The 17,017-nt window shown below is 62.9% G+C and overlaps 1 protein-coding gene across 1 annotated transcript in view; it reads right to left on the bottom strand.

Moving 5' to 3' along the window:
* DNAH17 (dynein axonemal heavy chain 17) overlaps positions 1-17,017 on the bottom strand; it is a 69,319-nt gene that overhangs the window by 39,693 nt on the left and 12,609 nt on the right. The window contains exons 19-30 of the mRNA XM_036338995.1: positions 15,874-16,128; positions 14,806-14,975; positions 14,161-14,383; positions 13,135-13,251; positions 12,334-12,420; positions 11,869-12,021; positions 10,339-10,587; positions 10,011-10,133; positions 3,251-3,598; positions 3,059-3,150; positions 2,642-2,768; positions 1,321-1,473 (exon numbers count right to left, since the gene is read on the bottom strand). Coding sequence (XP_036194888.1) covers positions 1,321-1,473; positions 2,642-2,768; positions 3,059-3,150; positions 3,251-3,598; positions 10,011-10,133; positions 10,339-10,587; positions 11,869-12,021; positions 12,334-12,420; positions 13,135-13,251; positions 14,161-14,383; positions 14,806-14,975; positions 15,874-16,128 — 2,097 coding nt within the window. The remainder of the gene's footprint in view (positions 1-1,320; positions 1,474-2,641; positions 2,769-3,058; positions 3,151-3,250; positions 3,599-10,010; positions 10,134-10,338; positions 10,588-11,868; positions 12,022-12,333; positions 12,421-13,134; positions 13,252-14,160; positions 14,384-14,805; positions 14,976-15,873; positions 16,129-17,017) is intronic.

Raw genomic sequence — 17,017 nt, 5'->3', positions numbered from 1 at the left:
TTTGTCATTTGAAAAATTTAATATGGGGCCTAGCCCGCGTGGCTCAGTGGATAGAGCGTCTGCCAAAGGGTCCTGGGTTCGATTCCGGTCAGTGGCAGGCTCCTCCCAGGAGGAGGAGCCAACCTATCGATGTCTCTCTCTCACATCAGTGTTTCTCTCTGTCTTTCCCGCTCTCCACTCTCTCTAATAATCAATGGAAAAATATTCTCGTGAGGATTAAAAAAACAAACAAATAAAGTTAATAGTGGTCATCACCTTCCTCCCAGGGTGTAGGTGGAGGTGAGTGGCCACCTGGCAACACGGGGTGGGGAAGCCGGGGGTGGGGGTGCCGGGGACCACGTGCGGGCAGTTTCCAGGCAGAGGAGGGAGGGAGACCAGGGGAGAATCTGGCAGAGGAGCCAGGCTAGTCTGAGCCCCAAGGCGTTGCTGACACTCAGAGAGGCTGCATCTGTGCCCCCCCAACCACCCCCCCCCTGGGCCCCCACCCCTGCCCCAAGGGCTCTGACCAACGGAGCCCCACCTGCTCCTCATGAACCATCAGGGGGTCCAGGAGCCTCTCCCAGGACAAACTTGCCCACAAGCCTTGTTTGTATCTTAAATACAAACCCACAACGGATGGCCCCGGGGGAGGAGCCAACAGGGTGGGTGGGTGGGGCTCTTTAACTGCGAATCCGGCTTGGGCGGCCGTGCTGTGGCTCCTGGTCACGACTGAGGAGCCCCAGGCCGGACGGAGTCTGGACAAAGTGTGACAGATGGGTCTGGCCCCGCCCCGCCCGCCCTGGCAGTCGGCGCCCTGAGTCCACGCGGCCGAATCTCGGGGTGTCTCTCGTGAGATTCCCCCTACCCCCCAGCTGACTCACCTCCGGATTATATTTTCCTTCGGCTAATGTCAAAATTGGTTCGGTTGCTTGATCAATACTTGGGCAATTGGATGTGGGGGAGGGGCAGCCAGGACCGTTAGCTGGGAGAGGGGCCCAGGGTACCCAGGGAAGGGGGCCTCCGGGATCTGGCAAAGCGAAGAGGCCAATGGTTCTTCCTGAACAGGGTGAGGACTCGGGTCCGGTGTGGGGACCCCCCAGAGCCACAGAGCAATTCACCGGCACCCATGCACCCCTCCCCTCCTGCTCTCTGCTTTCCTTCCAGGACGCACCCTCCCTCTGTGGGTAAGGCTGTGCCAGGGATTCTAGCAATCGGTCCTTCCAGCACTCACTCTATAAACAAGGGGGGAGGAGTCACCCCGGGGGAGGGCACTCGGCTCTCACACGCCATCACCCTGGGGGGTGTCCCCATCCGCGCCCCGGGACCTGCGCCCGCACCCACCTGCCCCGAGAGGTCGCACTCCTGGTCGAAGTCCATGTACTCGTCCTCCTTGCTGTACATGCCCAGCCCGACCTTGAGCGGCTTCTGGCTCTCGTCCAGCCGGAACTTCAGTTTGCACAGGCTGTCGAAGAGCTTGGCCAGGTGGCGGCTCACCTGGGCGGGGGTGGGGTGGGGGGACATGGGGATGGTGCGGCCGACGGGCTCCGAGGGGTCACGCAGCCCACGGTCCTTTCTTTCCAGGGGGTATACTCCCCCTTCCCTGGCCAATGTTCACTCAACTTGCTCATTCAGCAACAGGGAACAGCAGAGCTGCTCCAGGCAGGCCTGGGGCAGGGGCCTGGGGCAGACGCAGGGGCCTGGGGCAGACACAGGGGCCTGGGGCAGGGGCCTGGGGCAGACGCAGGGGCCTGGGGCAGACGCAGGGCCTGGGGCAGGGGCCTGGGGCAGATGCAGGGTCTGTCCCGAGATTTCTCTTCCCTGAGAAGCTCTGGCCCAGCCACAAGGACTGTTTCCCTGTCACACGCTCAGACCTGACGTCTGGGGCCACCCTGTGACTCCCCCCGGGTGCGTCCCACAGCTTAACGGCTAAAATCAAACACAGGGGTGGGCACAAGGAGGGCTACACCCATGAGTGCCCGGGACACAGGACTTACTCTTGCATTTATAAAAACGACTGTGGCCCCGCCTCTGCTGTCCGCCGTCTAGCGGCTCCCCCACCCCTTTCAGAAGAGCCTGGGCAGCCTTTCCTTCCCTCCCGGGACCCGGGCTTTATTGGGGGAGAGGGGTGGGGGGTGGGGGGGGCACCTAGCGAGTGAGCATCTCAGAAAAGAGTCTCGCCCTAACCGGTTTGGCTCAGTGGATAGAGCGCCGGCCTGTGGACTGAAAGGTCCCAGGCTCGATTCCGGTCAAAAGCATGTACCTAGATTGCCTGCACATCCCCAGTAGGAGGTGTGCAGGAGGCAGCTGATCGATGTTTCTCTCTCATTGATGTTTCTAACTCTCCATCCCTCTCCCTTCCTCTCTGTAAAAAATCAATAAAATATATTTGAAAAAAAATAATAAAAATAAAAGCTGGGAGACAGTTAATAAATTTAAAAAAAAGAAAAAGAAAAAGAAAAGAGTCTCGCTCGGCTCCCAGCATCCAACCCACTTTCCGGATGAGGAAATCGAGGCCCAGGAAGTAAAAGGCAGGGTCCACAGCGAGTCTCCGGTCTTGGTGCCATGGCCGGGCCCCGGGCGGTTTCTGGAGTGGCTGGCCTCGCGGAGGCGATGCAGGGACACGGGGGACACGCCAGATGCGGGGTGAGCGCGGGCCGCCTACCTCCACAGGGTCATTGCCGTTGGAGAGAATGTCCAGGAGGTCAGCCGAGGACACGAAGTAGAACCGCGGGAAAGCCAGTCTCTTCGTCTCCAGGTACTCGGCCAGGGCCTTTTCGCACACGGCCAGCCTGGCGGGGCGGGGCGGGAGGAAGGAGGCTTGGAGGCCGAGGGGCAGGTCTCCTCCAGGCCACCCTGTCAGGGGACTGGCAGCAGGAGACTGGTGCTCACTCCCTGCGCCCTGACCCCATGGGCGCCCTGGGCAGGAGGGAGCCTGGCTTCATCTCCACAGTCCATGCTCCCTCTGGAGGGGACAGCGTGGCCGGGGAGCACCAGCTCCCATGGAAAGGGTGCTCGAACCCAAGACCAGGCTCTTTGTGCCCGCCCTGGCCGGCCCTGGTCCCTGCAGGCCGGGACCCACCTCTTCTTCATGTCCTCCAGCTTCTCGTAGAGACCGGGCTTGTTGGTGGCTTCCAGCACATTGGGCGTCTTCACCGCCTCCTCCATCAGGGCCTGGGAAGAGCAGGGGCCGCCCGGCGTCAGAGTCCCGCGTCCCCAGCGTCAGAGGCCCCCAGCGGGACAGCGCCGGGCAGGGCGGGGCGGCCGGGCGCACCTTGAACTCCTTGTCGATGTCGTCGAATTTGTGGGACTCCTCGGGCAGCTGGGTGCGGATGTCCTCTGAGCCCACGAAGATGCTCTCCAGGTGGCTCCAGGTCCGCTGCACCTCGAACCAGATGGAGATGACCGAGTCCGCCGTGGACAGCTTCTGCTGCCAGCTCGTCACCTCGTTCAGGAAGTGCGACAGGTACTTGGACATCATCAGGGTCTGCAGCTGCACCTGGTTGTCCTCCAGCGTCTCCACCAGCACCTCGTCCGTCCGGAGCATCATGGTGCCCGTCCGCGGGTGCGGCTCGTGCTCGAACACCATGGTGGACCAGGTGCTGTCCAGCACCTTCAGCACCTGCGGGCGGCGGGGAGCAGGTCAGCGGGCCCTGGCGGGAGGGCGGAGGAGGACCCCGGTTCCTGGGAACACCCAGCTGCTCCTGCACCAGCACGGGTGGACCCTGAGGACACGATGCCCGGGGAAGGCAGCCCGACACAGAGCCACGCATCCTGTGCTCCCGTGGCTGTGACGTGGCCGGAAGACAGACCCACGCAGACGGCGGTGGGTCAGGGGCGCTCTGAGCGGGGCAGGGTGGGTAGAGAAGACGGGTGGGGGAGCCGAAGGGCACAGGCCTCTTTCTGGAGATGAACGGCTCTAACATAGACTAACAGTCATACATGGTGGCGGCCCATATCCGTGCCGACGCTAACGGTCCTGGGGTTGTGCACTCCGCATGGCGAATGGTGTGGTGTAGGAGTTACAGCGGAATAAAGCCTTGTTTTTACACCAAAATGTGAACATCCAAACCCCCACTGCCGTCCGGTGAGGGGAGAGGTCTGGGCCGCACGGAGCCTCCGGGGCCCCTGTGGCGGCGGCTCATTAACCAGCAGGTACTGGCTGAGGGCCAGCCCTCCCCCTTCCTCCCGGGGCACAGGGGGAGGGGCCAGGACTAAGTCGGGGTGCTCTGGGAGAGGAGAGCTCAGGGTGCACACTGTTCTGGGCAGGGAGGCAAAGCTGGGCAGGATCTGGGTTCCTCCCGGGAATGAAGCCCGGACATTGGACAGGGTTCCATGTGGGCGGGGCAAGACGAGGCCCGGGGGACGTCCCTTTCGTTCCGTGAGCGCCGGCCCCAGGGAAGGGGGACAGGCCTGCAGGTGGTGCCTCTGCTTCAGCGTCACCCGGACAAGACCCCTGTCCGTGCACACGGCTACCTTCTCCTCCCAGACAATCCACCTTTCCCATCCACAGGGCTACCTTCTCCTCCCAGACAATCCACCTTTCCCATCCACACGGCTACCTTCTCCTCCCAGACAATCCACCTTTCCCATCCACACGGCTACCTTCTCCTCCCAGACAATCCACCTTTCCCATCCACAGGGCTACCTTCTCCTCCCCGACAATCGACCTTTCCCATCCACACGGCTACCTTCTCCTCCCCGACAATCCACCTTTCCCATCCACACGGCTACCTTCTCCTCCCAGACAATCCACCTTTCCCATCCACACGGCTACCTTCTCCTCCCAGACAATCCACCTTTCCCATCCACAGGGCTACCTTCTCCTCCCCGGACAATCCACCTTTCCCATCCACAGGGCTACCTTCTCCTCCCCGGACAATCCACCTTTCCCATCCACAGGGCTACCTTCTCCTCCCAGACAATCCACCTTTCCCATCCACAGGGCTACCTTCTCCATACCGGACAATCCACCTTTCCCATCCACAGGGCTACCTTCTCCTCCCCGGACAATCCACCTTTCCCATCCACAGGGCTACCTTCTCCTCCCCGGACAATCCACCTTTCCCATCCACAGGGCTACCTTCTCCTCCCCGGACAATCCACCTTTCCCATCCACAGGGCTACCTTCTCCTCCCCGGACAATCCACCTTTCCCATCCACAGGGCTACCTTCTCCTCCCCGGACAATCCACCTTTCCCATCCACAGGGCTACCTTCTCCTCCCAGACAATCCACCTTTCCCATCCACAGGGCTACCTTCTCCTCCCAGACAATCCACCTTTCCCATCCACACGGCTACCTTCTCCTCCCAGACAATCCACCTTTCCCATCCACAGGGCTACCTTCTCCGCCCCGGACAATCCACCTTTCCCATCCACAGGGCTACCTTCTCCTCCCCGGACAATCCACCTTTCCCATCCACAGGGCTACCTTCTCCTCCCAGACAATCCACCTTTCCCATCCACAGGGCTACCTTCTCCTCCCAGACAATCCACCTTTCCCATCCACAGGGCTACCTTCTCCTCCCCGGACAATCCACCTTTCCCATCCACAGGGCTACCTTCTCCTCCCCGGACAATCCACCTTTCCCATCCACAGGGCTACCTTCTCCTCCCCGGACAATCCACCTTTCCCATCCACAGGGCTACCTTCTCCTCCCCGGACAATCCACCTTTCCCATCCACAGGGCTACCTTCTCCTCCCCGGACAATCCACCTTTCCCATCCACAGGGCTACCTTCTCCTCCCCGGACAATCCACCTTTCCCATCCACAGGGCTACCTTCTCCTCCCCGGACAATCCACCTTTCCCATCCACAGGGCTACCTTCTCCTCCCCGGACAATCCACCTTTCCCATCCACAGGGCTACCTTCTCCTCCCAGACAATCCACCTTTCCCATCCACAGGGCTACCTTCTCCTCCCCGGACAATCCACCTTTCCCATCCACAGGGCTACCTTCTCCATCCCGGACAATCCACCTTTCCCATCCACAGGGCTACCTTCTCCTCCCCGGACAATCCACCTTTCCCATCCACAGGGCTACCTTCTCCTCCCCGGACAATCCACCTTTCCCATCCACAGGGCTACCTTCTCCTCCCCGGACAATCCACCTTTCCCATCCACAGGGCTACCTTCTCCTCCCCGGACAATCCACCTTTCCCATCCACAGGGCTACCTTCTCCTCCCCGGACAATCCACCTTTCCCATCCACAGGGCTACCTTCTCCTCCCAGACAATCCACCTTTCCCATCCACAGGGCTACCTTCTCCTCCCAGACAATCCACCTTTCCCATCCACACGGCTATCTTCTCCTCCCAGACAATCCACCTTTCCCATCCACAGGGCTACCTTCTCCTCCCCGGACAATCCACCTTTCCCATCCACAGGACTACCTTCTCCTCCCCGGACAATCCACCTTTCCCATCCACAGGGCTACCTTCTCCTCCCCGGACAATCCACCTTTCCCATCCACAGGGCTACCTTCTCCTCCCAGACAATCCACCTTTCCCATCCACAGGGCTACCTTCTCCTCCCAGACAATCCACCTTTCCCATCCACACGGCTACCTTCTCCTCCCAGACAATCCACCTTTCCCATCCACAGGGCTACCTTCTCCACCCAGACAATCCACCTTTCCCATCCACAGGGCTACCTTCTCCTCCCAGACAATCCACCTTTCCCATCCACAGGGCTACCTTCTCCTCCCCGGACAATCCACCGTTCCCATCCACAGGGCTACCTTCTCCTCCCCGGACAATCCACCTTTCCCATCCACAGGGCTACCTTCTCCTCCCCGGACAATCCACCTTTCCCATCCACAGGGCTACCTTCTCCTCCCAGACAATCCACCTTTCCCATCCACAGGGCTACCTTCTCCTCCCCGGACAATCCACCTTTCCCATCCACAGGGCTACCTTCTCCTCCCAGACAATCCACCTTTCCCATCCACAGGGCTACCTTCTCCTCCCAGACATTCCACCTTTCCCATCCTCACGGCTACCTTCTCTTCCCAGACAATCCACCTTTCCCATCCACACGGCTACCTTCTCCTCCCCGGACAATCCACCTTTCCCATCCACAGGGCTACCTTCTCCTCCCAGACAATCCACCTTTCCCATCCACAGGGCTACCTTCTCCTCCCCGGACAATCCACCGTTCCCATCCACAGGGCTACCTTCTCCTCCCCGACAATCCACCTTTCCCATCCACAGGGCTACCTTCTTCTCCCCGGACAATCCACCTTTCCCATCCACAGGGCTACCTTCTCCTCCCCGGACAATCCACCTTTCCCATCCACACGGCTACCTTCTCCTCCCCGGACAATCCACCTTTCCCATCCACAGGGCTACCTTCTCCTCCCCGGACAATCCACCGTTCCCATCCACAGGGCTACCTTCTCCTCCCAGACAATCCACCTTTCCCATCCACAGGGCTACCTTCTCCTCCCCGGACAATCCACCTTTCCCATCCACAGGGCTACCTTCTCCTCCCCGGACAATCCACCTTTCCCATCCACACGGCTACCTTCTCCTCCCCGGACAATCCACCTTTCCCATCCACAGGGCTACCTTCTCCTCCAAGACAATCCACCTTTCCCATCCACAGGGCTACCTTCTCCTCCCCGGACAATCCACCTTTCCCATCCACACGGCTACCTTCTCCTCCCAGACAATCCACCTTTCCCATCCACAGGGCTACCTTCTCCTCCAAGACAATCCACCTTTCCCATCCACAGGGCTACCTTCTCCTCCCCGGACAATCCACCTTTCCCATCCACACGGCTACCTTCTCCTCCCAGACAATCCACCTTTCCCATCCACACGGCTACCTTCTCCTCCCCGGACAATCTACCTTTCCCATCCACAGGGCTACCTTCTCCTCCCAGACAATCCACCTTTCCCATCCACAGGGCTACCTTCTTCTCCCCGGACAATCCACCTTTCCCATCCACAGGGCTACCTTCTCCTCCCCGGACAATCCACCTTTCCCATCCACACGGCTACCTTCTCCTCCCCGGACAATCCACCTTTCCCATCCACAGGGCTACCTTCTCCTCCCCGGACAATCCACCGTTCCCATCCACAGGGCTACCTTCTCCTCCCAGACAATCCACCTTTCCCATCCACAGGGCTACCTTCTCCTCCCCGGACAATCCACCTTTCCCATCCACAGGGCTACCTTCTCCTCCCCGGACAATCCACCTTTCCCATCCACAGGGCTACCTTCTCCTCCCGGACAATCCACCTTTCCCATCCACAGGGCTACCTTCTCCTCCCCGGACAATCCACCTTTCCCATCCACAGGGCTACCTTCTCCTCCCAGACATTCCACCTTTCCCATCCTCACGGCTACCTTCTCTTCCCAGACAATCCACCTTTCCCATCCACAGGCTACCTTCTCTCCCCGGACAATCCACCTTTCCATCCACAGGGCTACCTTCTCCTCCCAGACAATCCACCTTTCCCATCCACAGGGCTACCTTCTCCTCCCCGGACAATCCACCGTTCCATCCACAGGGCTACCTTCTCCTCCCAGACAATCCACCTTTCCCATCCACAGGGCTACCTTCTCCTCCAAGGACAATCCACCTTTCCCATCCACAGGGCTACCTTCTCCTCCCCGGACAATCCACCTTTCCCATCCACACGGCTACCTTCTCCTCCCAGGACAATCCAACCTTTCCCATCCACACGGCTACCTTCTCCTCCCCGGACAATCCTACCTTTCCCATCCACAGGGCTACCTTCTCCTCCCAGACAATCCACCTTTCCCATCCACAGGGCTACCTTCTCCTCCCCGGACAATCCACCTTTCCCATCCACAGGGCTACCTTCTCCTCCAGACAATCCACCTTTCCCATCCACAGGGCTACCTTCTCCTCCCAGACAATCCACCTTTCCCATCCACAGGGCTACCTTCTCCTCCCAGACAATCCACCTTTCCCATCCACAGCGCTACCTTCTCCTCCCAGACAATCCACCTTTCCCATCCACACGGCTACCTTCTCCTCCCAGACAATCCACCTTTCCCATCCACAGGGCTACCTTCTCCTCCCAGACAATCCACCTTTCCCTCCACAGGGCTACCTTCTCCTCCCAGACAATCCACCGGGCTACCTTCTCCTCCCCGGACAATCCACCTTTCCCATCCACAGGGCTACCTTCTCCTCCCAGACAATCCACCTTTCCCATCCACAGGGCTACCTTCTCCTCCCGGACAATCCACCTTTCCCATCCACAGGGCTACCTTCTCCTCCCCGGACAATCCACCGTTCCCATCCACAGGGCTACCTTCTCCTCCCAGACAATCCACCTTTCCCATCCACAGGGCTACCTTCTCCTCCCCGGACAATCCACCTTTCCCATCCACAGGGCTACCTTCTCCTCCCCGGACAATCCACCTTTCCCATCCACATGGCTACCTTCTCCATCCCGGACAATCCACCTTTCCCATCCACAGGGCTACCTTCTCCTCCCCGACAATCCACCTTTCCCATTCACAGGGCTACCTTCTCCTCCCCGGACAATCCACCTTTCCCATCCACAGGCCTACCTTCTCCTCCCAGACAATCCACCTTTCCCATCCACAGGGTTACCTTTCTCCATCCCGGACAATCCACCTTTCCCATCCACACGGCTACCTTCTCCTCCCAGACAATCCACCTTTCCCATCCACAGGGCTACCTTCTCCTCCCAGACAATCCACCTCTCCCGTCCACAGGGCTACCTTCTCCATCCTGGACAATCCACCTTTCCCATCCACTGGGCTACCTTCTCCTCCCAGACAATCCACCTTTTCCATCCACAGGGCTACCTTCTCCATCCCAGAAAATCCACCTTTCCCGTCCACAGGGCTACCTTCTCCTCCCTGGACAATCCACCTTTCCCATCCACAGGGCTACCTTCTTCATCCTGGACAATCCACCTTTCCCATCCACAGGGCTACCTTCTCCTCCCAGACAATCCACCTTTTCCATCCACAGGGCTACCTTCTCCTCCCCGGACAATCCACCTTTCCCATCCACAGGGCTACCTTCTCCATCCCGGACTCCTTCACTGCCTTGTCCACGATGTTCCGGACCTCATCCTCGAACTTGTGCAGGTTCAGCTGGAGCAGGTCCGCCAGCACAGTGTCCTCCGACATCTCAAACTTCACCTGGGGCCGGGAAAACAGGCAGGTTCCACTCAAGGACGCCTGTGCTCCAGCGAGGACCCCTCTGTCCCTCCCAGAGAGGCAGGTCCGTGCCCATCCCAGGCCCCGAGAGAGCGGGCAGCTCCTTCTCCCAGCCCCGCCCTCCCTCCCCGGAAAGCTGTGTAATGGCGGCCCCACCCGGCAGCCCGCCCTCCCTCCCCCGCGGTACCTGGGTGGCCTGCATGAGCTGCTGCCAGTGGCGGTCGCGGATGGCGGGGTTCTGCAGGTCGCTCACGGCGCGCAGGGAGGTGATCATGTTCTTCACGGTGTTGTCCAGCCCCACGAAGGCGTCCCAGGTCTTCATCTCCTTGTCCAGGGACCGCACGTCCTTGGCGAACTTCTTGCAGTCGATGTCCATCTGCTCCACGTTGATGTTCTTCCACTTGGTGGTCTTCCAGTCGTCGAAGCTGGTGTTCACCTGGGAGGGAGGCGCCGGCCGTGCACTCTCGTGGGGAGGACTCGGGCCGCCCCCCCGCCCCCGTGGCCCACACCTGCGCCCCCTGCTCTCGGGCAGCAAATGCCAGGGAGGACCCCTTAGAACGAATGACAGAGTTTGGTGAACTGGGTGGGTACAAGGGGAAAACCACCCTGTGGGAGAGATGCAACTTAAAAGATTGAAAATAAAAGATAAAATTTTAAAAAGATACAACTTGGAAGTTAGCACTTAAAATCTATTTTGGCAGAAAATCTGTTAGGACATAGAAGGACCGAACCACAAGACCGACCACAGGGTCTGACCGGCACACACAGCATTCCGCCCAACAAAAGCGGAATGTTCTCCCCCCTACCCACCCCCACCCCCCAGGTGCCCAGGGACAGCCACCCAGATAAGCCGTAGCCGCGCCAGAGACAAGCCTGAGGAACGTAAGCTCAGTCGAAGTCATGGACTGTGTGCTCTGCGCATTGGACTCACACTAGGAACCGACAGCAGGAAGGCAGCAGGAAAATGCCCGGCGTCCGGAAACGAAAGGCACACTTCTAGACAACGGGAGGCTCGAGAGGAGCCTCGAAAGAAATAAAAAGCAGACAGACAGACAAAAGCAAAGACCACACAGAACTGCAGGAAACACCCAAATGCGTGGCGCCCGGCTGCAGCTGAGAGGCAGCCCCATGACGCCGACTGTTCACGCGGGAAAAGAAGGGACGGTCCGATCAACAATCATCAAACCCGGAAATGAGGCGAGAGCGAACCAAACCCCCAGCAAACAGGAGGAAGGAGACAGCGGCGATGAGGCCGGTGGACAGGGAGGCAGCAGAGCGACGGAGAAGGGGCAGGACTCGCAAGGCGGGTCCTCGGGAAAGGCCACAGGGTTACGGCCCAGGAGCCTCGCCTGCCGGACGCAGGCAGCGGGAGGGAGGAAGATGAGGACGGCCAATGGCGGAGGCGCCACTCCAGGGGAAGCCAGGGCAACTTCCCACTGAGCCTCACCGGCTGGGCTATTTTTTAAACATTTTAAAGAGAGGTGAGATGTGAGAGAGGAGGAGGAGGAGGAGGAGGAGGAGGAGGAGGGGGAGAGAGAGAGGTCTGTGCACAGAGACGCAGAAACACAGAGACGCTGCGGAGAGCGGCCCCCATGGGGACCTGCGGGCGGCCCCCCTGCCCCCAGAGGCCAGGAGACCCGGCGTTGCGTTTTTCACAGGCGGGGCGCCCCCTCCCGGTGCCGAGGCCCCCAGGCCAGGCCGCCCACCCGCCGCTCACCATGACGATCATGTCCCAGAGTTCCTTCAGCAGGCGGACCTCGCGGTGGCAAGCCTTGAGCTGCTTGTAGTCGGGCACAGCGACTTCGAACAGGCTCCCCGACTTGCACAGCCCCTCCATGATGCGCTCCATGGCCAGGATGCTCTTTTGTTCCTGCGGGCGGGCGGGCGGGCGGGCGGTGAGCAGGGCTGCCCGTGCACGCAGGTGGGCCCTGGGCCCTGGGCCTTCCTCAGAGCCACGAGCCGGCTCCACGCCGCCCCGGACTCTCATGAGGTCCATGAACTTCCCAGCCGGGGAGCGGCACCCTCCCCTTCCCGCCCTCAGAGCACCCCCGCCACCATGGGATCTGGCGGGAAGGCAGTTTATCCTGGTGAGTTCGAGTTGGGGCCGAGGCCGGCCTTTTCGAGGCCAGTCCCGTGGGCCGGGCAGCGGACGCACAAGAGCTGGAGGGGGGCGGGCAGGTACCTTATTCAGGGACTGGTAGGGCTCGGGGTCGCTGAAGGTGAACGGGGCCTCCTGCCTGAACTTCTCCCTGAACTCGTGCTGCTTGATCTGCGGGCCACGGGAGGTCACAGGTCACACACCTGCCCACACGCACCGGCAGCCCCGCCCCGCCCCGCCCCGCCCCCGGCAGCCCCGCCCCCGGCAGCCCCGCCCCCGGCAGCCCCGCCCCATGTCCCGCCCCGCCCCGGCAGCCCCGCCCCGGCAGCCCCGCCCCATGTCCCGCCCCGCCCCCGGCAGCCCCGCCCCATGTCCCGCCCCGCCCCCGGCAGCCCCGCCCCATGTCCCGCCCCGCCCCCGGCAGCCCCGCCCCATGTCCCGCCCCGCCCCCGGCAGCCCCGCCCCATGTCCCGCCCCGCCCCCGGCAGCCCTGCCCGCACGGCAGCCCCGCCCCCGGCAGCCCCGCCCCATGCCCCGCCCCCGGCAGCCCCGCCCCCGGCAGCCCCGCCCCATGTCCCGCCCCGCCCCCGGCAGCCCCGCCCCATGTCCCGCCCCGCCCCCGGCAGCCCCGCCCCATGTCCCGCCCCGCCCCCGGCAGCCCCGCCCCATGTCCCGCCCCGCCCCCGGCAGCCCCGCCCCATGTCCCGCCCCGCCCCCGGCAGCCCTGCCCGCACGGCAGCCCCGCCCCCGGCAGCCCCGCCCCATGTCCCGCCCCGCCCCCGGCAGCCCCGCCCCTGGAAGCCCCGCCCCATGTCCCGCCCCGCCCCCGGCAGCCCCGCCCCATGTCCCGCCCCGCCCCCGGCAGCCCCGCCCACACGCCCAGACCTCGAACTGCTGGCACTTCCTGCGCAGGATGTTGACCTCGTTGGCCTGCAGGGGCGCCACGTTCTGCTTCACCAGGATGGCCAGCTTCTTGGTGTTGGTCCACTGCTCCGGCAGCTCCTAGGCCGGCAGAGGCAGGGCGCTCCTAGTTCTGCTCTTTTCCAACTTTCCAGCGGGAAACAATCTCCGGCCCCAGGGAGCCGCTCCTAGCACCGCCCTGTGCGCCACCCAGCCTCCGGGCAGCACCCACCGGGCCGCGGTTCAGGCCACGCCAGGCAGCAGCATCTGCACGCTTCTGTGACCCAGGTGCCTGAGCCCGTGTGTGCGTGCATGTGTGCTCTGCATTGTATGTACACGTGTCCGCATGCACATATGTGTGCTGTGTGTATACGTGTGTGTGTGTGTGTGTGTGTGTGTGTAATCCTAGGCAATTTTATCCCATGTATAGATTCCTGCAGCCACTGCCCCGGTCCCCGCAGGGCTGTCACCACGAAGGAACTGCCTGTGTCATCGCTGTAGCTGCCGCCGCACCCTGTCCCTGGGCAGCCACTACCCCGTCCTCCATTTCCATGGATTTGCCAATTCAGGCTTCAGCCATCAGATGGACTGTTATATTCTACAAGTTCTTCAGACCTGGGCAAATATTGTACTTAAAACCATAAAATATTTTAAAGAAAAAATCCAACCCCCGGACTCTGCCCACAGATGGCCGTGGTTTCAGCTTCTACAATGAGCTCATGGATTCTGTCAGCTGCGGCGCACCTCTAACCCGTTTCATCTCACCGCTTCCCCGCTACTCCCCACCCGGTCTGCAGTCCCAGAGCTCCTGGGACCAGCCACACACACGCCCAGCCCTCAGCACGGGTCCCGCAGCCACGCCGCCCACACAGCCTGGCCCTGAGCCGCAGCTCCTCCCCCCTCTGCTCCGTGTCTACAAGAGGGGGTCTAGTCCACAGCCCCTCCCCCAGCCACGGCCAGGGCTCCTGGCCACCCTCCCTGCCTGGACGCTGAGGCCCCCCCGCCGCCCACCTGCAGCTTCACGTGGATCTCCTCCGGCATCTCCTCCCCGTACGTCCTGAGCAGCTCGATGGTTTGCTTCAGGGGCTCGAACATGTTGTCGGTGGCCACCTGCCGCTCCTTCACCTTCATCAGGTGCCCCATCACCTCCACCAGGCCGTCGTAGTCCCCTTCCCTGACCAGCGTCTTCAGGCCGGCCCTGGCGGCTTTCATGAAGGCCTCCAGGTCACCGAGGCTGCGGGGCGAGACAGCCGCCTGTGACAGGCGCCCCTCCTCCTCCAGTCCATCCCAGATGCGCTGTTCTCCACCCGCTCCCCTTGGCCTGAGGGGCAGATCCAGGGAGGCCCCTGCTGCCTCCCCGCCCTCAGCTCAGCCCCATGCACTCAGGACCTGCCCGCCGCCTGCAGCTGCACCGTCACTGGGACGTTCACCGCCTGTCAGGCCGCCCAGCCAGGCTCTAGGCTCCTGGGGGTCCTCGCACCCGGCACCCGGTTACCGTGAGTGCGGGGGAGGCAGTGGAGCGTCCTGGCAGCCAGGTGCCCCTCCTGCTGGCGCCGCCCGAGGTGGGGTGCTCCCTCTCAGCCGGACCTTCGCCCTCCCCCCTCCCCCCGTCTGCCCTCTGGCGTGGTCCGGGCAGCGGGGTGGGGGGGCGCCCACCTGCTGACCACATGGTTGCTCAGGTGGCGCTTGAACATGAAGCTCCAGCGCTTGATGGTGTTGAGCAGCGCCTGCTTGAAGGGCCGGCAGTCGCACTGCAGCCACCCGCTGAACACCTGCGTGTTCTCGCACCGCGACACCTCCTCGTACAGCCGCTCGTACGAGTCGATCTGCAAGACAGGCTCCACTCGCGCCGGCTGCCGGGGACCGCCTGACGGCACCGGGCCCCGGGGCCAGCCGCCTGCCCCCACCTGCCCCCCGCCGCCTGCCCCCCGCTGCCTGCCCCCACCTGCCCCCACCTGCCCCTGCTGCCTGCCCCCCGCCACCCACCCCTGTCTGCCCCCCGCTGCCTGCCCCCGCCACCCACCCATCTGCCCCTGTCTGCCCCCACCGCCTGCCCCGACCTGCCCCCCCACTTTCCCCCCCTGCCCCCCGCCGCCTGCCCCCACCGCCTGCCCCCACCTGCCCCCCACCGCCTGCCCCCCGCCGCCTGCCCCCCGCCACCTGCCCCCACCTGCCCCCACCTGCCCCTGCTGCCTGCCCCCCACCACCCACCCATCTGCCCCTGTCTGCCCCCACCGCCTGCCCCGACCTGCCCCCCCACTTTCCCCCCCTGCCCCCTGCCGCCTGCCCCCACCGCCTGCCCCCACCTGCCCCCCACCGCCTGCCCCCATCTGCCCCCCCCGCCGCCCACCTCTGTCTGCCCCCACCGCCTGCCCCCATCTGCCCTGCTCTGGAGAGCCTGGCCGAGTGTGATGATTCGAACCAGCCCAGCCTCGGCCTGCTTGCCCTGCCCCCTTCACTCCTCCCCACAGAAGCCACGATGAAGCCCCCTCCCACACTCGCTCCTCCCCTCGCCTGCTGCCGGGCCCTGGGGCTCCCCGTATGGCCCTGGGGGGTCGGCCACCCCCTCCCCCTGGAACTGTGAGTCACAGACTCTTCTTCCAGGGGCAGCTGCTTCCTGATCGTTCGGCCTCACCAGACCAGGACAGTACGGGAACCGACACTGTGAAACCAGGCTCTCCTCCCCGGGGACGGGCGGTACCTGGGGGGCGGGCTCCCACGCACCTGCTGCTGGAACTGCGTGAGGGTGGGCGGCGACTTGGTGACCAGCTCCTCGGGCCGCAGGTCCAGGTCCTCCAGGGTGATGACGCGGCCGTAGGTGAGGAAGTTCTTCATGGACTCCTGCAGGTCGTCCACCCACAGGTAGGAGTAGCGCTCGAACGAGTCCTGGAACTCCTCGGCCTCCTTCATGGCGCCCATCACCAGGTTGGACATCTCCTCGCGCATCTCCATCAGGTCCGCCGTGTCCTCCAGGTCCGACTGTGAGGGCGGGAGGGGCGCCGCCGTGAGCATCTCACTCGCCTGCGGTCACCGGGTGCCGGCCACCGCAGAGGCCAGCGGCGCAGACACGCGTGACGGAGGAGCCCCTTGGCCTCCGGCCGCCCGCCACCCCGGCCGCCACCCGCTTCCCCGCAGGAAGGACCGTTAACGGGCAAGCACGTGTCCACGGAAAGGCAGGTTCTGTTCATTTAAAGGGAGGCGATCGCGTTCTGAATGCCCGCCCACAGCGTGACAGACGCTCAGCCACGGGGACGAGCACCCTCGGCCCGGCTCGTTTGCGTGACTCATGCGGATGCCTCCGTGGGGAGAGGCGGAGTCTACGGACGGCACCTGTCTGGTGGGCACTTAGGTCTTTTGTTTTTTTTAAAATATATTTTTATTGATTTCAAAGAGGAAGGGAGAGGGAGAGGGAGAGAGATAGAAACATCAATGATGAATCATGGATCGGCTGCCTCCTGCACGCCCCACACTGGGGATCAAGTCGGCAACCTGGGCATGTGCCCTGACCGGGAATCGGGGTGCCCTATTTCAGTGCCTGTGGGGCACCCAGAACCCAACCTGACTGTCCTTCCTCTTGGGCAGGGTTGATGACGCTTAGAGTCCGTGGGCGGGGAGCGGGGGAGTCACGAGTGTGAGAGTGCCGGGTGCTGAGGGAATCGCGGGGGGACGGGGGGGTTACGGCACAGGAGGAGACAGACACCAGGAAGGGGCCAGGGCACACGCTGGGCGTCCCAAGGAGGTGGGCAGGCGTCGGGGAGCGCAGGCCAGGCCCACGGAGGAGGAAGGACGAGGTTTGGGAGGGGAGAGGGAAGTCCCACCCAGTCCCGGGGCCCCCGATGGCACTCAGAACCACGTCAGGTAGACGGTG

Source organism: Myotis myotis, unplaced genomic scaffold (assembly GCF_014108235.1).
Source record: "Myotis myotis isolate mMyoMyo1 unplaced genomic scaffold, mMyoMyo1.p scaffold_m19_p_17, whole genome shotgun sequence".
Taxonomy (NCBI): Eukaryota; Metazoa; Chordata; class Mammalia; order Chiroptera; family Vespertilionidae; genus Myotis; species Myotis myotis.
Note: the sequence above shows the minus strand (reverse complement) of the source record. Positions and strands in the feature narration are given on the sequence as shown.